Source organism: Microtus oregoni, unplaced genomic scaffold (assembly GCF_018167655.1).
Source record: "Microtus oregoni isolate MIOR12 unplaced genomic scaffold, Mior012 000011F_ref0000422, whole genome shotgun sequence".
Classification (NCBI taxonomy): domain Eukaryota; kingdom Metazoa; phylum Chordata; class Mammalia; order Rodentia; family Cricetidae; genus Microtus; species Microtus oregoni.
The window spans coordinates 16,398,615-16,425,754 of NW_024543070.1; the positions used below are offsets into that span (position 1 = coordinate 16,398,615).

The window sequence follows — 27,140 nt, forward strand, 5'->3', positions numbered from 1 at the left end:
CAGGAGCCCATTTATTAATTGTTTCTCTCAGTGTCTGTGCTGCTGGGGTTATATTTAGGAAGTGGTCTCCTGTGCCAATGTGTTCAAGTGTACTTCCTACTTTCTCTTCTATAGGTTCAAATGTGGCTGGCTTTATGTTGTTGAAGTCTTTGATGCATTTGGACTTGAGTTTTGTACATGGTGCTAGATATGGATCTCTTTTCATTCTACATGTTGATATCCAGTTATGCCAGCACCATTTGTTAAATATGCTTTCTTTTTTCCATTTGATATATTTTGCTTTTTTTGTTAAAAATCAGGGGTTCTAAGGTGTGTAGATTAATATCCGGGGACTGAATCCAGGGCTTCAAGCAACTTTTAAGAGTTCAACCTCATCTTCCAGCTTGTTTGAGACAGGGGTCTCTTGTTCACTGCTCCTTACACCAGATTAAATGGCCAGCAGGCTCGTGGGGCTTCTCCTGTGTCTTCCTCTCATCTCTCCATGGTAGAACTGGTACTACAGACATACACTATTGTGTCCAGCTTTATTTGGGTTCTAGAGAATCGAACTCAGGTCTTCATACTCATGTGGATATCTCTGTTGAAGCATATCCTCAGCCTGCTACTTGACTGGTTTTTTTTTTTTTGTTGTTGTTGTTGTTGTTAGCCAAAAGTTTTTATTCATTTCTTGCATTTGAAGTACTCTTTGATGAAATTCTTGGCCTGAGACTCTTTGCCATAGTCCTTAACCAACTGCACTACTGCAAGCAACAACTACTTTCTGTCGTTCCCCGCCCCTCCTCGAATTTACAGAGGCCTACCCATTCCCCTAGTTTTTTGTTGTCTCAGCCTTAATTAGGTTGATTGGTGTTCAGCATAAAGTGCCTCCACCAACTTGACATACACAGGCTCATCACAATTGGGTGCGAGCACACAAAGATGGGCCTGGCGTGTGTCTAAGGCCATCATGGATGAGGGCAGTCTTCAGCACTTCTTATAGAGCAGCATTGATGTCTGTTACACCTCCAGGAGCAATGCCTTCCTTAGTCGTGGTGTGATGGATTACTGGTGAGACAGAATCTTGAATGCACCTGAGCCTGCTACATGACTGTATGAGGGTGTCAGAAGCCCTGGAACCTGAGTTATAGTTGTAAACTGGAGTTGTAAGCTGCCATGTGAGTGCTGGGAATTGAACTCTGGTCCTCTGGAAGAGTAGGCAGTGCTCTTAACCACTGAGCCATCTCTCCAGCCCCTAAAGTAACTTTGTTTTCTTTTGGTGGGCTTTTGGGGGGTGGGCATAAAGATTGGTTTCTATACTATTTTAAATAATAAGTATTGTTGGATGTACTTGATCATAATGCCCTTTGCCTCCAATCTCAGGGAAGTTTTCATCCTTTACCATGAAGTGTGCTTTCTGCCTTTAGGTTTTGGTAAATTCCTTAGTCAAACTTACAGAATTCCTTTTCATTCCAAGTTTGCTTAGAGTATTGTTATGAATGGGAATTGAATTCCATAAAATAAGTTTTTGTATCGTGAAGATGATCTTGTTTATCTTCTTTAATCTGTGATTGTGGTGAAATATATTAACTAAATACAGTTAAATTCTCCCCCCCAAAAGTCTTTAAATTCCTTAATAAATAAAACCTGGGCATGATTGATTATCCTTTTCATTTTATGTGGCTGAATTGAGTTTGCTGTATTTTGTTTAGGAATGTGTGTTTTTTTTCTTTAGTATTTTCATATTTGGGTATTAAAGATTTTGTCAGATTTGTAAAATGAGTTAAGTTTGATTTTTTTTTGTTTGCTTGTTTGTTTGTTTTGGTTTTACAAGACAGGGTTTCTCTATGTATCCTTGGTTGTCCAAATTTGCATTGTAGAACAAGTTGTCCCAGAACTCAGAGATCCACCTGCCTCTGCCTCTGAGTGCTGGGATTAAAGGTGTGTGCCGCCACTCCCCTCTATTTTTCTAATTTATAGAGTTTTTATATGAAGTTGGAGGCTTTCATTATTTATCCTTTAAATGTTTGAAATAAAATAGGTGGTGAAGTCACCTGGGTCAGCTAAGACATCTTTTTATGTGTGTGAGTTTTTTTGCCTGTGTGTATGTCCCTGCACAGTGTGAGTGCAGTGCCCAGGGAGGCTTTAAGTGGACGTCAGATCCCCTGGAACTGGAGTTACAAAGGGTTGTGAGCTGCTGTATGGGTGCTGGGACTTGAATACAGATTCTCTAGAAAAGCATTCTGTAGAAAAGTGCTTGTATTCACTGAGGGTTTTTTCAGTCCCAGCTAAGAAAATTTTAAGCTTTATGTCATGGTTATAGCTCATTTCCAATTTTCTCAGTAAATTTTGTTAAGCTCTACTTTTCTAGAAAAGGTGTTTGTTTTAGCAAAGATTTTGCATATATTTCACATAGATTTTATCTTAGTTCTTGAGGCATACTTGGTTCAGTCCTGAATTTTCAGTGCTGGAGGACTAAACCCTCACAAGCTAGGTAGAAAGTCTGCCACTAAGCCACTCATTGTTTGGATATTGGTGATTTGTACCTAATTTATCTGTAGTACTCACTCTCACTGTTAACTACTGATCATTTTCACCAGAGGTAGATGGATTTATGGTCTTTTATTTAAAAAGCAATGGAGTTCATACATTTAATTTTTTTCTTTAGGTTAACTTTACTGTTCTCAGTCTAATTTCCTTTTTAAGATTTATTTTTGATTTATGTGTGTGTGGATATATATGGAATATGTTTACTGGTGCCCTAGGGACCCAGAGGCATTGAATCCCCTGGAACTGGAAATTCAGGTGGTTGTAAGTTACCCCTGGAACCCTGGTCCTCTGGAAAAGCAGTTCTGAGTTGTTATTTGCTGAGCCACCTCCCCAGCTTCAGGTGCCCCTTTGCTCCTCCCCAGCTTCAGGTGCCCTTAGCTCCTCCCCAGCTTCAGGTGCCCCTTAGCTCCTCCCCAGCTTCAGGTGCCCCTTAGCTCCTCCCCAGCTTCAGGTGCCCCTTAGCTCCTCCCCAGCTTCAGGTGCCCCTTAGCTCCTCCCCCGTGTGCATTTGAGACCATAAATTTCTAAGTAAATTATTTTTTAGGTATATCCATTCACTTTTGGTAGAAAACATGTTCATTTGCTGTGACTGCAGTAGCAGAGAAGCAGACATCAGTTGCTTAAACAGCAGATGATTTCTCAGATTCAATTGACTGAGGCTTTTCTTCTTAGTTTGCATATTTTTACCATATTCTCATTTTTGTCTGTCTGTCTGTCTGTCTGTCTGTCTATCTATCTATCTATCTATCCATCCATCCATCCATCCATCCGGTGAGTAATCCAGGCAGGTTAGATTAGGGACTGTCTGAATGGCCAATTTAAATTCACATGGTGAGGATTAGGGGTTTAGGGTTTCCTGTGCTAATTTTAGGAGAACAGTTTCAGCTCATAGCAGGAAGCAGTTCTGTCATCACTTGGTCATGTATGTTTTCTGATTTCCATTGTTTCTTTTCAATGGGTTATTTATGAGTGCTTAATTTCCATGTAAATAGAATATATGTGTTTTCTGTTGCTGGTTAGAAAAAAAGTGACCACAGATTTAGTGACTTAAAACAATGTACTTTTTTTTTTTTTTAAAAAAAAGACCCCAAGGAATTATCTTTCCGTCCTGGAGGCTCTTAAGTTCCAAAGTCAGGGTGTTGGCAGAACTGGGATTCTTTCTGGGGTCTCTAAAGAACAATGTTTCCTTGGCTTTTCCAACAATCTGTGTTTCTGACTGAGGGTTAATTTAATCCTAAAGATGGGAGGAGAGAGACCACCAACTCATCATGGCCAAATTAATTAAAGCAGGCTTTTTTATTCCTGTACCCAGATGCCTCTCCTAAGGCAGAGTTTGAGAGTTCAGCATTGGATATGAGGAAGACAAGGTTTTTTGTTTTTTGTTTTTTAATAGCTCAAGGGTTTCCAAATGGGGGATTTGGTGAGCAAAACAGGTGGGGTTACAGGAGCAGAACACAAGCATAACAAATTAGTCCTAATAACCTCCTGAAACAAAGACATGATTGCAAGGTAGGTATAGCAAAGTAGTCTTAACAACAAGGTGTCATAACAAGGTAGTCATACAACCTTTTGAAACAGTGGTAGGTTTACAAGATGGTTATAAACAACTTTTTAAAACAAAGACACGATTGCTATTCCTGGAACAGGCAGAACAGAACCATTTGTAGTTAAGAGTACAGGTGGGGCATAGCCCAATGCTGGAGAAACAGAAGTTTAATTATGAATAGGAATGAAGCTAGTTTTTTTTACTATAAGATGGCTTTTAAGCCTAAAATGGAAGCAGGCTGGTTCTTCAATCCTTCCTTCTTGAAGGACATAGCAAAGAATCTTCAACTTTCACAGACCTCTGCTTCTGTTTTTTCATCTTTAACTCTTGCTCTTCTGTCTTCCTGTTACCTGTTTGATATATTGAAACTACCTAGACAATTCAGAATAATACCTCTCATCTCAAGATCTTTCAGTTATTCATGCCCATAGTCACTTTGCTACATAAGCTTTTTATTCATGGTTTCCAGGGACTAGATTTAGGATATCTAGCTAATGGTATGATAGCTGGTGCTCTTGTGATTTTGATTACCAATTCCTAAAGATCAAAATCACAAGAGCACCAACTACAATATCATAAGCATTATAAATATACTGTGTGCTCTTGGAGATTATGTGTATGTTCTTTCAGTTCCCTCATAGTAAGTTCCAGAACAAAACCTGAAGGGCACAGTTGGGAGGGATATGTGCTGAGCAGAAAGCAAGGAAAGGGGGCAGCCCTAAGCTTTTATTATAGCTAAAGGTGCAGCCAGGATGGGAGTTCTCTGCACACAGACAAACAGAGCATAGTTTGAAACTTCTTTTTTGTTTGTTTGTTTCAAAAGAAGGAGCAAATGTTAATTATCACCCTTTCCATCAGTACAATATGGAAGGGAAAGGGAGAGGTTAAGTTACTAAGAGTCTGCAGTAAAAACTGGACTCAACCTTCATTCTTTATTACCTTGATGTAACAGTAAGTTTGTCCGATGTTAGATTGAGGTTATATGCATTTAGTGTTTAAGATTATGATTAAAGATACATTGCTAGGTGCATACAAATCCAAATTCTTACATCTTAATGAACTATACCTTTTATTGCTAAAGAGTTTGTATCTCTTCTACTCTGATTTTTTAAAATATTTGTTTATTTGTAGTAATAAGGGTGATAGGGCTGCGTTCCCAGCACCCCAACCGCCTGCTCAGCTAGCTTATGCCCCAAAATAATTACACGGACACTGTATTCTTTTAATCACTGCTTGGCCCATTTCTATCTAGCCTCTTCTAGGCTAACTCTTGCACCTGGACTAGCCCATGTCTAATATTCTATGTAGCACAGCTAGGTGCGCTTACCGGGAAGATTCTAGCCTACGTCCATCCTGGGTCGGAGCTTCATCGTGTGTCTGACCAGGAGCCGGGAGCATGGCGTCTCTGTCTGAGGCATCTGCTCCCGAGAAGAGAGCTGTTGAGTCTGAGATCACTTCCTCTTCCTCCCAGCGTTCTGTTCTGTTTACTCCTCCCACCTATCTTCTAACAATGAGGGCCAAGCAGTTTCTTTTTATTTAACCAATGACCTTCCTCCATCATTTATTAATACAACTTCCTTTTAGTTAGAATTTGTCTAGTATAACTTTATACTTTTTCATCCTTTTGAAGTCTAGACTTTGTATTTAACCTAGGGAATTTTCTAAATCTCTCTCTCGCTCTCTCTCTTGCTCTCACTCTCTCTTCACCCTCTATATTTAACTTCGGGAATTTTCTAAACCTCCCTTCCCCCCATCGTGTGTGTGTGTCTGTGTGTGTGTGTGGGGGGGGGTAAGCATGAATGCCACAGCATATGTGTGCACAGAGGCAGCCTCAGGTGATAGACTTCACCTTCTACCTTGTTTGCCAGGGTCTCTTGTTGCTCAATACTGTTTATGCCAGTCTAGCTGGCTTGCAAGCTTTTGAGGGTTCTCCCATCTTACTATGGAGAACTGGAATTACAGACTCCATGTCCGGCTTTACATGGGTTCTAGGAATCCCAACTCGGGTCCTCACAATACATGACAAGTACTTTACTCACTGAGCTATCTCACCGGCCCTAAATTGATTTTTTTTCCTTATAAACAAGTCCAACTGACAGTTCTGTTCTTTATTCGTTGACTATTCCAGGCATTTAGCACTAAAGCCTCAACAGAGTATGAATCAAAATCTTGTCTCATAGTCTCATAGGAGGTACCAAGATTGTTCTAGCACTGGGAGGGTTTTGATCCACTAATGGACCATAACTGATGCTGGCCTTCTGGTGACTTGACAGAGTCCCCATGCATGAAGGTTATCACATAGCAAAAGACATGGAATACAGATACAGTTGATCTTAATTATAAAATGTTCTATGTTTCTAACATGCTTAGTTATATTTTAACACCTAGACTGAAATCTTCCATTATGTTTTTGTTTTCCATGTGTTCTATTGTTCCATGTCATGTGTTGATTTCATCGCACTGAAAATATTTTCTGGTATCTGATTTAATATCCTGCCTGGCTCCAGAGTTATTTTTGTTTAATGTCCAAATAGGTGGGAATTTTCTAGTTATCTTTTAACTGAATTCCAGCTCAATACTTTTGTGGTCAGGCAACATACTTGGAATGATTTCTGTGATTATTGTTCTTTGAAATTTGTTCAGGCTTGATATTCATTTAGCATGTCCTGAATTTTGTGCTATATGCTATATACACACAGAAAATGTATTTTGTCATTTTTGACGTACCGTTTTATTAAGTAGATCAGGTTTATTAAATGTGTTCCTATTTTGTCTGTTTTTTTTGTTTGTTTGTTTGTTTTGTTTTGTTTTTGGTTTTTCGAGAAAGGGTTTCTTTGTGGCTTTGGAGCCTGTCCTGGAACTAGCTCTTGTAGACCAGACTGGTCTCGAACTCACAGAGATCCGCCTGCCTCTGCCTCCCGAGTGCTGGGGTTAAAGGCGTGCGCCACCATCGCCCCGCTGTTTTTTGTTTTTATTTGTGTACTGGTTGGTTTTAAGTCAACTTAACACTATCTAGAGTCATCAGAGAGGAGGGAGCCTCACTTAAGAAAATGTCGCATAAGATCTGGCTGTAATGCATGTTCTTAATTAGTGATTGATGTGGGAGGACCCAGCTCATTGTGGGTGGGGCCATCCCTGGGCTGGTGCTCCTTGCTTCTTTAAGAAAGCAGGTTGAGCAAGCTAGTACACAACACCCCTTTATGGCCTCTGAATTAGTTCCTGCCTCTAGCTTCCTGCCCTCAAACTGCTTTCAATGATGAACTGTTATATGGAGCACAGTTTCTTCCCAGGTGCTTTTGGTCATGGTGTTTCACCACAGCAAAAGTAAGTATCCTAACTAAGACAGTTTGTTTGATTAATATACAGCCCATTTTGGCCTTGGTCTCACAGTCCTTTTGCCTTAGCCTTTAGAATTCTTGAATTGCAAGCATGCGCTAGCATTTCCAAATGGTTGCTTTTTTTGATAGTTACTATAATAAGGATATTAATTCCACTATCTTTAATTCATCTGGTTGTTCCTATCATAGGGACATGTAGACAAAAGTTTCTGTCCTGCCTAGTCCTGTAGCCGTTCAGTCCCAAAGAAACATACCGAGGCTTACATTAATTATAAACTGTTTGGCCTATTAGCTCAGGCTTATTAACTTGCTCTTACAACTTAAATTAACCCATAATTCTTATCTATGTTTAGCCATGTGGCTTAGAGTACCTTTTCTCAGTGCAGCATTCTCATTTTGCTTCCACTGTGTCTGGCTGGTGACTACTCTCTGCTTTTCCTCTTCCCAGAATTCTTTTTTTTTTTTTGCCTCACTTATGCTTTTATTGGAAATTCTTTCTGTTTCTCTTTTTTTTTCCATTTTTTTATTGAGAGAAGGAGAAAAAAAAAACAAGTTTCCACCTCCTCCCAGCCTCCCATTTCCCTCCCCCTCCTTCCACCCTTCTCCCCCTCCTCCCACCCTTCTCCCCCTCCCCCCACTCCTCTCCCCCTCCCTCTCCAGTCCAAAGAGCAGTCAGGGTTCCCTGCCCTGTGGTAAGTCCTAGGTCCTCCCCTCTCTGTCCATTTCTAGGAAGGTGAACATCCAAACTGGCTAGGCTCCCACAAAGCCTGCACATTACGTAGGTTCAAAACCCCGTGCCATTGTCCTTGGCTTCTCATCAGCCCTCATTGTTTGCCATGCTCAGAGAGTCCAGTTTTATCCCATGCTTTTTTCAGTCACAGTCCAGCTGGCCTTGGTGAGCTCCCAATAGATCAGCTCCACTGTCTCAGTGGGTGGGTGCACCCCTGGTGGTCCCGACTTCTTTGCTCATGTTCTCCCTCCTTCTGCTCCTCATTGGGACCTTGGGAACTCAGTCCAGTGCTCCTGTGTGGGTCTCTGTCTCTATCTCCATCCATCACCAGATGAAGGTTCTATGATGATATGCAAGATAATCGTCAGTATTGCTATAGGATAGGGTCATTTCAGGTTCCCTATCCTCAGCTGCCCAAGGAACTAACTGGGGACCTTGGCTTGGGCATCTGGGAGCCACTCTAGGTTCAAGTCTCTTGCCAACTCTAAGGTGGCTCCCTTAACTAAGAATTGTGCTTCCGTGCTCCCCTATCCAACCTTCCTTTATCCCAATCCTCCTTTTTCCCCAAGTTCCCCCCATTCTCCCCTTCTCCCTTTTCTCTCCCCATCTCCCCTTACCCCCATCCCACCCCACCCACAAGATCTCAATTTTCTCCCCGGCAATTTTGTCTACTTCCCATAGCCAAGAGGACAACTATATGTTTTTCCTTTGGTTCACCTTCTTACTTAGCTTCTTTGGGATCACCAATTGTAGACTCCGTGACCCTTGTTTATGGCTAGAAACCAATTATGAGTGAGTACATCCCATGTTCCTCTTTTTGGGTCTGGGTTACCTCACTCAGGATAGTGTTTTCTATTTCCATCCATTTGCATGCAAAATTCGAGAAGTCATTGTTTTTTACCTCAGCGTAGTACTCTAATGTGTAGATATTCCACACTTTCTTCATCCATTCTTCCATTGAAGGGCATCTAGGTTGTTTCCAGGTTCTGGCTATTACAAATAATATTGCTATGAACATAGTTGAACAAATGCTCTTGTCATATGATCGGGCATCTCTTGGGTATATTCCCAGGAGTGGTATTGCTGGGTCCAGGGGTAGGTTGATCCCGAATTTCCTGAGAAACCGAAACAACGATTTCCAAAGTGGTTGCACAAGATTGCATTCCCACCAGCAATGGATGAGGGTACCCCTTCCTCCACAGCCTCTCCAGCAAAGGCTATCATTGGAGTTTTTTATTTTAGCCATTCTGACAGGTGTAAGATGATATCTCAAAGTTGTTTTGATTTGCATTTCCCTGATCGCTAAGGAGGTTGAGCATGACCTTAAGTGTCTTTTGGCCATTTGAACTTCCTCTGCTGAGAATTCTCTGTTCAGCTCAGTGCCCCATTTTTTAATTGGGTTAATTAGCATTTTAAAGTCTAGTTTCCTGAGTTCTCTATATATTTTGGAGATCAGACCTTTGTCTGTTGCGGGGTTGGTGAAGATCTTCTCCCAGTCAGTAGGTTGCCTTTTTGTCTTGGTGACAGTGTCCTTTGCTTTACAGAAGCTTCTCAGTTTAAGTAGGTCCCATTTATTCAATGTTGCCCTTAATGTTTGTGCTGTTGGGGTTACACATAGGAAGCGATCTCCTGTGCCCATCTGTTGTAGGGTACTTCCCACTTTCTCTTCTATCAGGTTCAATGTGTTCTGACTGATAGTGAGGTCTTTAATCCATTTGGACTTGAGTTTTGTGCATGGTGATAGATATGGGTCTATTTTCATTCTTCTACAGGTTGACATCCAGTTGTGACAGCACCATTTGTTGAAGATCCTTTCTTTCTTCCATTGTATACTTTTAGCTCCTTTATCGAAAATGAGGTGTTCATAGGTTTGTGGGTTAAAATCCGGGTCTTCTATACGATTCCATTGGTCGACTTCTCTGTTTTTATGCCAGTACCACACTGTTTTCATCACTGTAGCTCTGTAATAGAGTTTGAAGTCAGGGATGGTAATGCCTCCAGACAATCCTTTATTGTATAGGATTGTTTTGGCTATCCTGGGTTTTTTGTTTTTTCCATATAAAGTTGATTATTGTCCTCTCAAGATCTGTGAAGAATTTTGATGGGACCTTGATGGGGATTGCATTGAATCTATAAATTGCCTTTGGTAGAATTGCCATTTTTACTATGTTGATCCTCCCAATCCAAGAGCAAGGGAGGTGCTTCCATTTTCTGGTATACTCCTCAGTTTCTTTCTTCAATGCCTTAAAGTTCTTATCAAATAGATCTTTCACTTCCTTGGTTAGAGTTACCCCAAGATATTTTATGCTGTTTGTGGCTATGGTGAAAGGTGAAGCTTCTCTGATTTCCCTCTCTGCTTCCATATCCTTTGTGTATAAGAGGGCGACTGATTTTTTGGAGTTGATCTTGTATCCTGCCACATTACTAAAGGTGTTTATCAGCTGTAAAAGTTCTTTGGTGGAGTTTTGGGGGTTGCTTATGTACACTATCATATCATCTGCAAATAACGAAAGTTTCACTTCTTCCTTTCCAATTCGAATCCCCTTGATCCCCTTATGTTGCCTTATTGCTATTGCTAGAACTTCAAGCACTATATTGAAGAGGTATGGCGAGAGTGGACAGCCTTGTCTTGTTGCTTTAAGTTTCTCTCCATTAAATTTGATGTTAGCTGTCGGCTTGCTGTATATAGCTTTTATTATATTTAGGTATGACCCTTCTATCCCTAATCTCTTTAATACTTTTATCATAAAGGCATGTTGAATTTTGTCAAATGCTTTTTCAGCATCTAATGAAATGATCATATGGTTTTTTTCTTTCAGTTTATTTATATGATGGATTACATTGATAGATTTTCGTATGTTGAACCAGCCCTGCATCCCTGGGATGAAGCCTACTTGATCATAATGGATAATTTTTCTAATGTGTTCTTGGATACGGTTTGCCAGTATTTTGTTGAGGATTTTTGCGTCGATGTTCATGAGTGAGATTGGCCTGTAATTCTCTTTCTTGGTTGAGTCTTTGTGTGGTTTTGGTATCAGAGTGACTGTAGCTTCATAAAAGGAATTTGGCAATGACTCTTCTGTTTCTATATTGTGAAAAACATTAAGGAGTATAGGTATTAGTTCTTCTTGGAAGTTCTGGTAGAATTCTGCATTGAAACCATCTGGTCCTGGGCTTTTTTTGGTAGGGAGGTTTTTGATAACCTCTTCTAATTCTTCACGACTAACAGGTCTATTTAGATTGTTCACCTGGTCCTGGTTTAACTTTGGTATATGGTATTTATCTAAAAAAAGTGTCCATTTCCTTTACATTTTCCAGTTTTGTGGCATATAGGCTTTTGTAGTAAGATCTAATGATTCTCTGAATTTCCTCTGTGTCTGTGGTTATGTCCCCCTTTTCATTTCTGATCTTATTAATTTGCAAATTCTCTCTCTGCCGTTTGATTAGTTTGGTTAGGGGTTCGTCAATCTTGTTGATTTTCTCCAGGAACCAGCTTTTTGTTTCATTGATTCTTTGTATTGTTTTCTGTGTTTCTATTTTGTTGATTTCAGCCCTCAGTTTGATTATTTCCAGTCTTCTACTCCTCCTAGGTGAGTCTGCTTCTTTTTTTTCTAGAGCTTTCAGGTGGGCTGTTAAGTCTCCAATGTGAGCTTTCTCTGTTTTCTTTAAGTGGGCACTTAGTGCTATGAACTTTCCTCTTAGGACTGCTTTCATAGTGTCCCATAAGTTTAAGTATGTTGTTTCTTTATTTTCATTGAATTCCAGGAAGACTTTAATTTCTTTCTTAATTTCTTCCTTAATCCAGGTATGGTTCAGTAGTTGACTGTTCAGTTTCCATAAGTTTGTAGGCTTTCTGAGGGTAGCATTGTTGTTGAATTCTAACTTTAATCCATGGTGATCTGATAAGACACAGGTGGTTACTAATATTTTTTTGTAACTGTGGATGTTTGCTTTGTTACCGACTATGTGGTCGATTTTTGAGAAGGTTCTATGAGCTGCAGAGAAGAAGGTATATTCTTTCCTATTTGGATGGAAAGTTCTATAGATGTCTGTTAAGTCCATTTGATTCATTACCTCCATTAATTCTCTTATTTCTCTGTAAGGTTTCTGTCTGATTGACCTGTCCATTGGTGAGAGAGGAGTGTTGAAGTCTCCTACTATTAGTGTGTGCGGTTTGATGGCTGCTTTGAGTTTTAGCAATGTTTCTTTTATGTATGTGGGTGCTTTTATATTAGGGGCATAGATGTTCAGGATTGAGACTTCATCCTGATGAAGTGTTCCTGTTATGAGTATAAAATGCCCCTCTCCATCTCTTCTGATTGATTTAAGTTTGAAGTCTACTTTGTTAGAGATTAGTATGGCCACACCTGCTTGTTTCTTAGGTCCATTTGCTTGATAAGCCTTTTCCCAGCCCTTTACTCTGAGTAGGTGCCTGTCTTTGTGGTTGAGGTGTGTTTCTTGTAAACAGCAGAATGTTGGATCCTGTTTTCGTATCCAATCTCTTAGCCTGTGCCTTTTAATAGGTGAGTTAAGTCCATTGACATTAAGTGATATTAATGACCAGTGGTTGTTAACGCTGGTCATTTTTTTAGTAGTAGAGTTTGTGTGTTTCCCTTCTTTGATTTGTGTTTGTGAAGGGTCTCTAGATGTCTGAGTTATTGTGGTCATTGTTGGACTCCTTGGTTAGTGATTTTCCTTCTATTACTTTCTGTAAGGCTGGATTTGTGGCTGCGTATTGTTTAAATTTGTTTTTATCGTGGAAAATTTTATTTTCTCCATTTATAGTGAACGAAAGCTTGGCTGGGTATAGTAGTCTGGGCTTGCATCCATGGTCTCTCAGTTTCTGCAGTACATCTATCCAGGACCTTCTGGCTTTCATGGTTTCCATGGAGAAGTCAGGTGTAAGTCTGATAGGTTTACCTTTATAAGTAATTTGACCTTTTTCCTTTGCAGCTCTTAATATTCTTTCCTTATTCTGTATGTTTTGTGTTTTGATAATTATTTGGCGAGGGCATGTTTTTTTTTGATCCAGCCTATTCGGTGTTCTGTATGCTTCTTGCACCTTCATAGGTATATCTTTCTTTAGGTTGGGAAAGTTTTCTTCTATAATTTTATTAAATATATTTTCTGGACCATTGAGCTGCACTTCTTCTCCTTCTTCTACTCCTATTATTCTTAGGTTTGGTCTTTTTATTGTGTCCCATATTTCCTGAATATTTTGTGATGAGAGTTTGTTGGACTTGCTGTTTTCTTTGATCAGTGTGTTTATTTTCTCTATGGTATCTTCAGAATCTGAGATTCTTTCTTCTAACTCTTGTATTCTGTTGGTTATGCTTGTTTCTGTAGACTCTGTTTGTTTACTTAAATTTTCCATGTCCAGCCGGCCCTCTGTTTGTGTTTTCTTCTTTGCCTCCAGTTCAGTTTTCAAGTCTTGAACTGTTTCCATTATCTGTTTGATTGTTTTTCCTTGGTTTTCTAGGGTATCATTCACTGATTTATTCAATTCTTCAAACTTTCTGTTATATTTCTCATCCATTTCTATATGGGCGTTTTTTACATGCTGTTTAAGGGCATCAATCACTTTCATGAAGTCAATCTTTTCTACTTCTTCTTGATTAAGGTGTTCATGTCCTCCCGTTGTGAGGTCGCTGGTTTCTGGTGGCTTCATGTTGCTTTTCAGCTTGTTGGGCGAATTCTTGCCTTGGCGTCTGCCCATCTCTTCTTCCAAATGCTCCCTTATGAATTTTCTTTTACCGGATCAGGTCTCCTTGCCTACCCAACACTGGCTCTCCCCAATGTTGGCTCTCCTGGCGCCAAGAGATCAGGTCTCCGTGCTGGTTGGGCAGCTTGCAAACAAAGTGCCTACCCCCAATGCTGTCTCTCCTGGCGCCGAGAGATCAGGCCTCCGTGCTGGTGGGCAGGTCGCAAACAAAGCGCCTACCCTGCTTGGTGCAGGCAGGCGATAGAAACAAAGGGAGTCCCGCCCGCTTGAGTGCCCCGAGGATTCGGACCTGTCTGTGATGTTATGTGCAGAAAGAGAACAGTGGGGCCGAAGTGGGGAGGGTTCTGGATGGGAGCTGGGTGGGCTAGGAAGAAAGAGGAGGTATGCAGGGAGTGGAGGCCCTGCAGAGAGCCCAAGAAGGATAGGGGGCCAAGGAACCTCTGAGCTCCCCTTCCGAGGCTGGCGCCCCTGGGCCAGAAACTCACCCCAATGCTGTCTCTCCTGGCGCTGAGAGATCAGGCCTCCGTGCTGGTGGGCAGGTCGCAAACAAAGCCTTCCCAGAATTCTTTTAGTCTGGTTACCCTGCCTATACTTCTGCCTGGCTACTGGTCAATCAGCACTTTATTAAACCAATATGAGTGACAAATCATTATAGTATACAAAAGCATTATTCCACAACAGGGACATGGAGGCGAATCCTAAATGCTTGTGAGAAAACTCCAAGAAAACAGGTCAAAAATCTGTGACCTTACTTCCTTCAAAACACGGAATTGTTCTTGAAATGTGTTTTCTCACCCTTAGGTGTAGTGAGTACGAATGAGTTTACTTCAGGTTACTCATTATTGCTTGCTGCTGTCATTATATGTCTCTATGGAGAAACATGTTTTTGCCATGTGTAATTGTATATAGCTTGTACTCATGGGAATTTATGTGATTCTTCTTAACGCTCAGAGTATTGATTGCCTGATGTACTGAATAAAGTTGGCTATTGTATGAGACTTTAGTTGGATTTATTTTTTTTAAGATTTATTTATTTATTTTGTATACAGTGTTCTGTCTGCATGTATGCCTGCAGGCCAGAAGAAGGTACCAGATTTCATTACAGATGGTTGTGAACCACCATGTGGTTGCTGGGAATTGAACTCAGGACCTCTGGAAGAACAATCAGTGCTCTTAACCTCTGAGTCATCTCTCCAGCCCCTTGGATTCATTTTTTAGGCTCCATTTTCCTAGGTCTCACCTCCTCTGAGCGAGCAGTAAACAGTTCCTTTTTGTATTCTGAAACTAAATTGTTTGGTGCAGTCAATTTAGAATTATTCTGTCTTTCTTGTGGATTTGCCCTGTATAAGTCAATCTGTTCATGATTATTAGAGAAGACATTTCTGTCTGATACCAATCTAGCTGCATCAACTTTTTTTCTAATATTTCTTATAATTGGCATATCTTTTGCCCCGTTTCACCCTTGGTATATATTTCTGTCTTTAATGTGTCTCTTGTAAGAAGCATATACTTACTATGCTTTCTTATCTTTTCATAGGAATGCACTTAATTCTTTCCAGCTAGTCTGTTTCTCATCGCTGCTAATTTTCTCTTTGATTTTCCTGTTTCATGTCTTTTTTCATTCTTGCCTTCTTATGGATTACTTTAAAATTTATTTAGTATTTTTCTCATCTTTTTGTTACCCTTCTAGTGGGTAGCCTAGATGATAGGCACATTTGACTTACTATACTCTAATAAAAATTGGAATTTTTCATCATTTTTTGAGATGATATTTATCTTAGTTTGTTTTCTATTGCTGTGATTAATACAGTGACCAAAAGCAACTTGGTGAGTAAAGGGTTCATTTCATCCTACAGCTTATCATCCATAAGGAAGGAAGTGAAGGTAGGAAGTGAAGCAAAGATTATGGAAGAATGCTGCTTACTGGCTTCTGTCCGTGGCTTGTTCAGTTTGCTGGACCTCCTGCCCAGTGGTGTCCCTGTCTATTGTGAGCTGTTCTCTCCTCCATCAATCATTAATAAATGCTTCCACATATTTACTTGCATGCATTCCCATGGAGGTAATCTCTCAATTAAGGTTCCCTCTTTTCAGATAACTCTAGGTTTGTGTTAAGTTGACAGAAATTAAGTAGCACAGTTGACCCCTTCTCAGCTTCACACACAAACATGTCACTATTCAACTATAACCTTTCCTTGTTTATTCCCAAGATGGCACACTAGTATCATAACATAGTATTCAATATCATTAGTATAATATAGCCCAGCTTTTAAAAGATCCACAGTCTTGTAAAAACTCCAGCTATTTAAAAGTCCAAGTTATCTTTAGAAATCCAAGGTCTCTTAACTGTGGGTTTCTGTAAAATAAAGAAATTTATATACTGGTTTCAAAAGGGATGGACTAGGGTACAGTTACAGTGAGATCAAAGCAGAGTCAAAATCAACAGTGTAATTAGCTCAGTGTCTAACACCTGAGACTCATGAATTTTTGAGCTAGAAAAGGGCTTGAGTAGCCTCATCTCTCCAACTCTGCCATGCACAGCACACATAGCTTGTTTCATAGGCTCAGGCTGGCCCCATGCCAGGCCTGCTGCTGTCCTTGGTACTCAACCCATGGTCCTGGTATCTCAAATTCTGAGTCTCACTGCAGCTGAGGCTGCACTTTGACCAGTGGCTCTTGTGGCTTCTCAAAGTGCTAAGCTTCTTCAGCTGCTCTCCAGGACCCCTCATGCTTTCCATTACACATTGCCAAGTGCAGCCGCTAGTTTGAAATGCAGCCTTGGTCACCTCTGGACCACAACTTCTGTGTGCTGACCCTGAGGAAATACTTCTTGGATTTCATCTCAGTGATTCTGATCTCTTTTAATCACAGTGATTTTCAGCCCTGGCTAGCCAGCAGCATTCGACCTAGTAACTGGCTTCTTATTATTCGCCTGATTCTTCAGCCCCAGCTAACCAGAAGCAATAGATTCTTAATATTCTTTTTTTAAATATTTATTTATTATGTATACACTATTCTGTCTCTGTGTATGTCTGCACACCAGAAGAGGGCTCCAGACCTCATTACAGATGGTTGTGAGCCACCATGTGGTTGCTGGGAACTGAACTCAGGGCCTTTGGAAGAGCAGGCAATGCTCTTAACCACTGAGCCATCTCTCCAGCCCAATATTAATATTCTTAATAGCAGAGGAATGATTGCTGTAGAGTCTTGAGGGACTTCTACTCTTCCCTCAAAACTTCACAAGTCAGGTCTCTCTAATCTGCATTTTTTTTGGTATTCGGTGGATTTTCCAGCCCTCAGCTCTAAAACCCTTCCACAATCCTAAAACAACATGGCCAACACCATCACAGTAATCCCACTTTTCTGGTACCAACTTCTCCTCTAGTACTACTTTCTTTTCTTTTTCAAGACAGGGTTGGGCCGGGCCGTGGTGGCGCATGCCTTTAATCCCAGCAGTCGGGAGGCAGAGGCAGGCGGATCTCTGTGAGTTCGAGACCAGCCTGGTCTACAAGAGCTAGTTCCAGGACAGGCTCCAAAACCACAGAGAAACCCTGTCTCGAAAAACCAAAAAAAAAAAAAAATAAATAAAAAATAAAAAAATAAAAGACAGGGTTGTTAAGTATTTTTCCTTAGGGGACAAACCTCTCTGCCAATGCAGTAATCCCAATCAGACCAAATTAGACCATATTAAAAGATACCCAGGTTTAATGGCTGTCAACACTCCTGGTGACCCCCTGGAAAACAGGGAGAGGGGACCAGAAAACTGAAAGGCCATAGAAAACCGGGAGACTATATGTTCATTCTCTGGGGGAGGAGGGCAGTTTAAATAGCCCGTGGGAGGGGTCACCATTTGGTGGGCTTTCTTGGAGGTGGAGTTTGGACTGAGGCAACTCCCAGGGGAGGGAGCTTTGAAATGGAACTTTCCACCCAACATTTCAAAAGGAATGCCAGAAGACTGGGGTGAAACCCGCAACTAAATAAAGAGTTTTTCTTTGCAGCCTTGGCTGTTCTGGAACTCACTCTGTAGACCAGGCTGGTCCTTTACTCACAGAGATCCATCTGCTTCTGCCTCCAGAGTGCTGGGACTAAAGCTGTGCACCACTACCACCCAGCTTCCTTTAGTTGCTTTCTGTTGCCAAAAGAAAACACTGAACAAAACTAACTTAAGGAGGAAAGAGTTTATTTCATTTTACAGCTTAGAATCCATCATGAAGGGAAGTTGAGGCAGGAACTGAAGCAGAAGCCATGGAGGAGTGCTGCTTACTAACTGCTCTCCATTGCTTGCTCAGCCTGTCTTCTCTCACTGCCCAGAGGTGGTACCACCCACAGTGGGCAGGATCTTCCCACATCAGTAATTAAGAAAATGCCCCCTACAGACTTACCTGCAGGCAATCCCATGAGATAGATGATCCTTCAGTTAAGCTCCCTTCTTTCAGATGACTCTAGGTTTGTGTCAGGTTGACTAGCCAACTCAGCACCAGAACTTGGTTTTGACTACCTACTTCATGCTTTCCTTCTGAGTAGGTTTTTTTCTTTTTCACCACCCCAATTTTCTTGAATATATTACCTATAGTTATTTTATTCTTAAATTTTTATTTATTTATTTAAAGAAAGAATCTCAATTTTGTATCTCTGGCTGGCCTTCAGTTCTCATAGCGGTAGTCCTGTCTCATCCCCTCTAAATGGTGGTTTATAGCGGTGTCTTAGTTTGGTTTCTGTAACTGATAAACAGCATAACCACAAAGCACCTTGGGAAGGAAAGGCTTTCTTTCATGAAGGGAGTTCCAGGCAAGAACTTAAGCAGAGACCATCAAGGAACTTGCTCTGTATGGCTTGCCTTACATAGCTTGCTCAGCCTGCTTTCTTACACAACCCAGAACCACCTACCCAGAGATAGTACCACCTACAGTGAGCCAGACACAACAATCATTAATCACAAAAAAAAAAAATGCTCTCTAGAGCACTTGCCTACAGGTGATCTGATGAGGTTATTTCTCTGTTGAGATCAGATGTTTCTAAGTTTGTGTCAAGTTAATAAAAACCAACCAGCATAAGCTATGAGCCTCCACCATGAGTGATTAATTATGGCTATAAATCCTTGTACACTTGCTCCATTATCTGGGAAATATATTGTGTGTCAATTGGATTTTATTTTCCTTCAAATTTGGATTTTTTTTTTTTTGGCATGCCTTGTAAGTCTGATTTAAGGCTAGATACTGTACATAAGAAATTATAGCAACTCCAGATGGTGTTAACACTGTCTGGAAAGGGTCTTGGGTATTCCCTAGGAGGGTGAGGGTTTGAGCTGTGCCAGGACTTGTCTGTTGTTTTGGAGCTGCCTGGTGTGCCCCTGGTTTACCGTTTCTAGGTTCACATTCACACTCAAGATGACTCCTTTTAATTAATGAGGAGAGCCGAACTGCACTCTGTACTCTGGTCAGAGCCATCAGAGGATTGAAGCAATCCTCCAGTATTTGATCAATTTACTACTTCTTAGCAACTGTTCTATGTGTTCAGGGTGTTTTTCTGAGCATTAAACCAACATTTTTAGATAATTTTTCTTTAAGTTGTCATTTCTTTATATATTTATTTGATTGCTTTCATTGTATTGGAATATTTTTAATGTTGTGGGACCAAACCAGACTATCTTTTGTTTAAAAGATAGATTCAGTGTGGTAGAGGAGTGTACATGCACCATGGCGCACACATGGAGACCAGAGAACAGCTTGTGAGAATCCATTTTCTCCTTCTACTCTGTGGGTTCCATCCAGGAGGCAAGTACCTTACCCATGGAGCCATCTCACCAACCCCAGGCTGTCTTTCATATCATCTTAATTTCTTGTTTTTTTTTTGAGATTATAATTACATCATTTTTCCTTTCCCTTTCCTTAAACTTTCCCATGTGCTCAATATGTAGCCTTTTATTTTTTTCTTTAATTGTCGAAGTGGAGAGCCACTTGTTTCAGTACTATGGATTAGATCAGGAATCAGATTTGTAGCCAGTCTGTCTTGTCACTAAAGTGTTTTTGGATCACAGCCATCCATAAGGGTCTCTACTTTGTAGTGAGGAGGCGAACAGGCCTGCTTTTCATCCCGCCCGGCTCCCACACTGCTAGCTTAGCCCCGGAAATAACAACACACAAATTGTATCCTTTTAAACACTGCTTGGCCCGTTAGTTCTAGCCTCTTACTGGCTAACTCTCACATCTTGATCAACCCATTTCTATTAATGTGTGTAGCACCACGAGGTGGTGGCTTACCAGGAAGATTCAGCATGTCTGACCTGGTGGCTGGCTCCATGGTGTCTCACCGACTATGCTTTCTTTCTCCCAGCATTCTGTTCTGCCTCCTCCACCTATCTAAATTCTGCCCTATCAAAAAGCCAAGGCAGTTTCTTTATTAACCAACGAGAGTAACACATAGACAGGTGACCCTCCTCCATCATTTCCCCTTTTTCTGTTTAAACAAAAAAAAGAAAGGCTTTAATTTAACATAGCAAAATTACATATAACAAAACAGTTATTAAGCAAGAATATTTATATCTATTTTATCTTTTATAACAATGGAAAACTATAACTATCTATCTATTCTTCAACTCCATAAAAGACTCCAGAAGGATATAATATTACCTAAGCAAACAAGAAATAAGCAACTTCCAAAACTCTAGAAATGACAGACATCTTGCTGCCTGAACAGTCACCCAAAGTTCTTTTGTACTGTTGGGGCATCCATCTTCAGCCTACAAGCCCATAGTATCCAGCAGACATTTCCATGAAGCAGGAAATTCCAAAGACAGTTCAGTCACTTTCTGCTGTGTCCTGCAGTATGTCTTACAGACTCTTTCATGAATCAGGAACCCCAAAGAATCATCTCACCTTTAGGCAAGTTCAGCAGTCCTCTCTCTGTGGGTTCTTTGTGTCCAGTTTATGCAACAGTCCAAGCAAGAGCAGTTTCTTGCCCAAATAGCTATCAAACTCCATAAGGAGCCTCTTCAATGCCCATCTTCCTCTTGAAGTAGCTGGTGCTGCCAGGAGCAGACGTGTCTCATTGTTAGGAAAAGCCCTAAGTTATTAAAACATTAAATGCCAATCTAACTAACATGACTACAAGCTTGACTATTATTGATGATTATCCATTAACAACCTATATTTCCTAATTATACATTACATTTTTAAATGAACTACACAATCACAATACCTTAATCAAGATCAGAAATACATTTACATATAACAAAATTGACCTTAAAATCCATACCAATGCAAATTATTCATATGTATATCATATCCTCCTTAAATGTAAAAGAACATTTATAAACAATATTTGGGAATATGGGCACAGTTTTTTCTCTCCAAACTGCTTCCTGCTGAATGGGGGCGCTGTTAATGATCTTTCATGGTGTAACCTGTTGAAATAGGAGCGGCGGGCTGCGTCCCTGGCACCCGGCCGCCTGCACGGCTAGCTTTACCCGAAATAATTACACGAAAACTATTCTTTTAAACACTGCTTGGCCCGTTATATCTAGCCTTTTCTCAGCTAACTCTCGCACCTGGACTAGCCCATTTCTAATAATCTGTGTAGCCCATGAGCTGGCTTACCAGGAAAGATCTTAACCTGCATCTTTCTGGAGTGGGAGAATCATGGCAACTCCTTGACTCAGCTTCTTTCTCCCAGCATTCTGTTCTGTTTACTCCGCCTACCTAAGGGTTGGCCTATCAAATGGGTCTAGGCAGTTTCTTTATTAATAAGAAATCACTCCCACATCAGTAACCTGTGTGCCAGATTCATCTTAGTCGGCAGGAACGTGGAGCAGAAACCGTGAAGGAGCACTGCTCGTTCCTCATGGCTTGCTTAGCCTGCTTTCTTACAGCACTCAGGACCATCAGCTGATACCACCATCAGGGTGGTACTGCACACAGTGAGCTGGGCTCTCCCTCATCAGTCATCAGTCAAGAAAATGCGCCACATGCTTGACCAATCTGGTGAGAGTGTTTTCTCAACTGGGATTTCCTCTGCCCAAATGACTCTTAAATTTCAGCATATGTGAAGGGGACACCATCTATAGTTCTTCAATCAGAAGCTAACCAGTCCCTGAATTAGACCATCCTTTGTTCATTGATGTGAGTTGGTTTTAGTGCTCTAAATATATCACACCTATCGATGACACTTTTCCATTTCTGTAGTCACTAGACATGTTTCCACCCTATCACTCTATTTTAACTTTATACTACTATATTTTATTGACTTGTTAGCACTTACATGGTACATATATCAAATTACATAGATCTCTACATATAAAAAATTGGAAACATAAAGTGTAAATCTTTTGGGCATGATAGCACACTTCTTTAATTCCAGCACTTGTGAGGTAGAGGCAAGTGGATCTCTGAGATGAGGCCCGCCCGGTCTATAGAGTTGAGGACAGTCAGGGCTGTTTCAAAACACAAAATCAGAGGTGGGGAGAAAATCCTTCACAATCATGCCCAGCAGCTTGGATTTTTGTTGATTCCAGATGTAGTCAGGTTGACAACCAAGATCAGCTGACTCAGGCTTATTCCTCTAGCTTCTAATGGTCTTGACTCAAATGTCACCTCTCTTTTGTCAGCCATTTCCCAACCACGCAATCTCCCTGCTAAATCTCTAGTTTCCTTTCCCTGCTTGATTTTCTTTTCACAGCCCTTACTGTCATATAACATAATAGGTCTATTGGAAGACGTAGTCTGCTTTACTTTATTAGTGAGGCATATTCTTTTTTTTTCTTAACTTCTTATTTATTTATTTATTTATTAAAGATTTCTGTCTCTTCCCCGCCACCGCCTCCCATTTCCCCCCCTCCCCCAATCAAGTCCCCCCTCCCTCGTCAGCCCAAAGAGAAATCAGGGTTCCCTGCCCTGTGGGTAGTCCAAGGACCACCCACCTCCATCCAGGTCTAGTAAGGTGAGCATCCAAACTGCCTAGGCTCCCACAAAGCCAGTACGTGCAGTAGGATCAAAAACCCATTGCCATTGTTCTTAAGTTCTCAGTAGTCCTCATTATCCGCTATATTCAGCGAGTCCGGTTTTATCCTAGGCCTTTTCAGACCTGGGCCAGCTGGCCTTGGTGAGTTCCCGATAGAACATCCCCATTGTCTCAGTGTGTGGGTGCACCCCTCGTGGTCCTGAGTTCCTTGCTCATGCTCTCTCTCCTTTTGCTCCTGATTTGAACCTTGAGATTTCTGTTCGGTGCTCCAATGTGGGTCTCTGTCTCTGTCTCCTTTCATCGCCTGATGAAGGTTAATGTTCAGGAGGATGCCTATATGTTTTTCTTTGGGTTCTCCTTCTTACTTAGCTTCTCTAGGATCACGAATTATAGGCTCAATGTCCTTTATTTATGGCTAGAAACCAAATATGAGTGAGTACATCCCATGTTCCTCTTTTTGGGTCTGGGTTACCTCACTCAGGATAGTGTTTTCTATTTCCATCCATTTGCATGCAAAATTCAAGAAGTCCTTGTTTTTTACTGCTGAGTAGTACTCTAATATGTATATATTCCATTCTTTCTTCATCCATTCTTCCATTTAAGGGCATCTAGGTTGTTTCCAGGTTCTGGCTATTACAAACAATGCTGCTGTGAACATAGTTGAGCATATACTTTTGTTGTATGATAGGGCATCTCTTGGGTATATTCCCAAGAGTGGTATTGCTGGGTCCAGGGGTAGGTTGATCCCGAATTTCCTGAGAAACCGCCACACTGCTTTCCAAAGTGGTTGCACAAGTTTGCATTCCCACCAGCAATGGATGAGTGTACCCCTTTCTCCACAACCTCTCCAGCAAAGGCTATCATTGGTGTTTTTGATTTTAGCCATTCTGACAGGTGTAAGATGGTATCTTAAAGTTGTTTTGATTTGCATTTCCCTGATCGCTTAGGAAGTTGAGCATGACCTTAAGTGTCTTTTGGCCATTTGAACTTCCTCTGCTGAGAATTCTCTGTTCAGCTCAGTGCCCCATTTTATAATTGGGTTGATTAGCCTTTTATGGTCTAGTTTCTTGAGTTCTTTATATATTTTGGAGATCAGACCTTTGTCAGTTGCGGGGTTGGTGAAGATCTTCTCCCAGTCAGTAGGTTGCCTTTTTGTCTTAGTGACAGTGTCCTTTGCTTTACAGAAGCTTCTCAGTCTCAGGAGATCCCATTTATTCAATGAGGCCCTTAATGTTTGTGCTGCTGGGGTTATACGTAGGAAGTGGTCTCCTGTGCCCAAGTGTTGTAGAGTACTTCCCACTTTCTCTTCTATCAGGTTCAGTGTGTTTGGACTGATATTGAGGTCTTTAATCCATTTGGACTTGAGTTTTGTGCATGGTGGTAGATATGGATCTATTTTCATTCTTCTACAGATTGACATCCAGTTTTGCCAGCACAATTTGTTGAAGATGCTCTCTTTTTTCCATTGTATACTTACTTTTAGCTCCTTTATCGAAAATCAGGTCTTCATAGGTTTGTGGGCTAAAGTCAGGGTCTTCTATTCGATTCCATTGGTCGACTTCTCTGTTTTTATGCCAATACCAAGCTGTTTTCAATACTGTAGCTCTCTTTAATTTAATTGTAGTGGAGCGATCTGCTCTTGGTGTTCCGCGCCGGTCCGCACTGGTCCCCGTGGCCTGTGTCTGCCGCAGCGCCTGTCTGCACTGGTCCGCGCTGGTCCCCGCAGCCTGCGTCTGCCTCCACAGGTCCGTGCTGGTCCCCCTTTTCTTGACTTCTGCCACGGGCTCTGCAGCTCTCCTGGCAACCATGGCAGCCACACGAAGGCCCTGAGGCATATTCTTGTCTTTGTTTGTCTGTCTTATTCCCATAGTTCAGCACAACCCTCCACTAGTTAAGGTCTCAAATACATTATTGCTGAAATAATGAATCTTCACGTATTTAACAGTTTTCATTTCTTGAATTGGAACTCCTAGGTCAGAGGAATAAATGACATTTTCTCTGCAGTATTAGGCATTGTGCTCTATCACTGACCGTACACCTAGCCCAAGGAAGACTTAGTTTTGTGTACCTTTGTCATTTAACTTGGTTATTGTTTTGAATGTGGTCTTTCAAATGTTGTAAAAAATGACTTATGTTGTAACAAGGCGTTAGTGTACATGTCTGTAATCATACTCCTTGGAAGGCAGAGGTAGGAGGATTGTTGACAGTTTAAGGCCAGTCAGATCTACAGAGTAAGAGTTCTGGATCTACCAGAGCTATTTAGTAAAATCTTGTCTCAAAAACAATCAAAAAAGGGGGGTAATGTTGAGTGTATTCTGCCACTCTTATGCTCGAGGATGCCATTCTCATACTCAGAAGCAGTTGATTGACTTCAGAGCTATTGCTATGTGGCTAGGAAGCTGACACCTCTTTACATTATACAGTTACATCTATCCAGTACAGTCCTTGTTTCCTCCAGAATATGACAGTATTTTATAGTATGTTTACACAGTGTGGTCCCTGTTTCCTACAGTATTTGACAGTATTTTATAGTATGACTGCCCAATGTGGTCCCTGTTTCCTCCAGTATGACAGTATATTTTTAAAATCTTGATTGAGTTTTATTGAGCTCTACATTTTTCTCTGCTCCCCTTCCTGTCTCTCCCCTCCCCTTCAACTCTCTCCCAAGGTCCCCATGCTCCCAATTTACTCAGGAGATCTTGTATTTTTCTACTTCCCATGTACATTAGACCTATGTATGTCTCTCTTAGGGTCCTCATTGTTGTCTAGGTTCTCTGGGATTGTGATTTGTAGGCTGGTTTTCTTTGCTTTGTGTTTAAAAACCACTTATAAGTTCCAGGACAGGCTCCAAAACCACAGAGAAACCCTGTCTCAAAAAACCAAAAGAAAAAAAAAACCACTTATAAGTGAGTACATGTGATAATTGTCTTTCTGGGGCTAGGTTACCTTACTCAAAGTGATGTTTTCTAGCTCCATCCATTGCCTGCAAATTTCAAGATGTTATTTTTTTCTGCTGTGTAGTACTCCATTTTGTTAATGTACCACATTTTCCTTATCCATTTTTTAATTGAGGGCACTTTTTTTGATCCAGTCTGTTTGATGTTCTGTAGGTAGATTCTACTTAAGAAGGAAAGTATTATGGATGAGTATTGCAGAATGAAAAGGAGTTATTCTTGTGGGTTCATTTAGCCATAGAAGAGTGGCTGATGAGATTAGTCTTGAAGGAATACAATAGAGAGATAGGAGTGAAGGCTATTCTGCCAGGACAGTTGTAATTCAGTAACACACAGAGGTGGTGTATCCTTAATGGTATTTTTCTAATTTCCCTCTCTAGACAAGAAGGATCAAGAAGGTGGAGAAGAAAAGAAATCTGTGCAAAAGAAAAAAGTAAAAGAGCTAAAAGTGTTGGACTCAAAGACATCCCAAAATCTCTGTGAGTAATTCTTACGATTCCAGCAATATTGTGAAGGTGTGTCAGGGTCCGGTGCCCATATAATATTGTCCCACAAAGGTGTTCCTGTAAGAACATAATTTCTCTGAGTCTAAGGTCCCTTCGAGTGAATCACCTCTTGTTGAGTACCTGCTCTGTGCCAGGCAGAGCACGGTGAGGCTTGAGTATCTCAGCAAATCCTTCAGTAGCACAGCAGTGTTGACAAGGTTTCAGCTTTATGTCAAGCAGGTAAAGGTTTTAGAGTTGTATCTAGTTATAGAGCTAAGAGGACACAGGACTCAGGTTTTAACCTCAGTTTCCTTTTTATTTTATTTTACTGAGGGTTGGGGAGGGACTGAGATGGGGTCTTGCTGTATAACTTGGCTGTCCTTGAACTGATAATCCTCGGAGTGCTGGGGTTTTAGGTGGACAGCATCACGCCTGGCGAACTTCTTAGTGTTCTTCTTTCCCTTGCGTCCACAGGAAATCTCCCGCAGGGTCTCAGCCTCAGTGCATCTCCTTGTGCTTGTTGATAAGGAATGCAGCTGCTGTTGTGACTTCAGTTCACTAAAATGATTACATTTAGAATGAGTGAGGTAAATCTTGTACTGTCAGAGGAGGATCAGTAACCCCAGAAAATTAAGCATATGCTACCATATTTCTTCTGCCCCTGGACTGAGAGCTGCAGTTAGTGAGAAAATTGAGGTCGAAGGGCCTTCTACACTTGGAGAGCCTTCCCCACGTTCACTCCAGCATGTCACACAAGGTGACATAGTTACTGCCTGACTTGTGGTTAGGATCAATGTTATCCTTCTTGTTGTTCATTTCAGCCATCAGTCTGTACCTCCTTTATGCTGAGTAATAGATACTAATTTTTTGGCCAACTAATATTTGAG

At 41.0% G+C, this 27,140-nt stretch overlaps 1 protein-coding gene and 1 pseudogene across 2 annotated transcripts in view; one reads left to right on the plus strand and one right to left on the minus strand.

Moving 5' to 3' along the window:
• Diaph1 (diaphanous related formin 1) overlaps positions 1-27,140 on the plus strand; it is a 106,294-nt gene that overhangs the window by 62,200 nt on the left and 16,954 nt on the right. For both annotated transcript variants that reach the window (XM_041659848.1, XM_041659850.1), the window contains one exon: positions 26,149-26,247. In XM_041659848.1, the coding sequence (XP_041515782.1) occupies positions 26,149-26,247 (99 nt within the window). The remainder of the gene's footprint in view (positions 1-26,148; positions 26,248-27,140) is intronic.
• LOC121453529 lies at positions 661-24,649 on the minus strand (annotated as a pseudogene).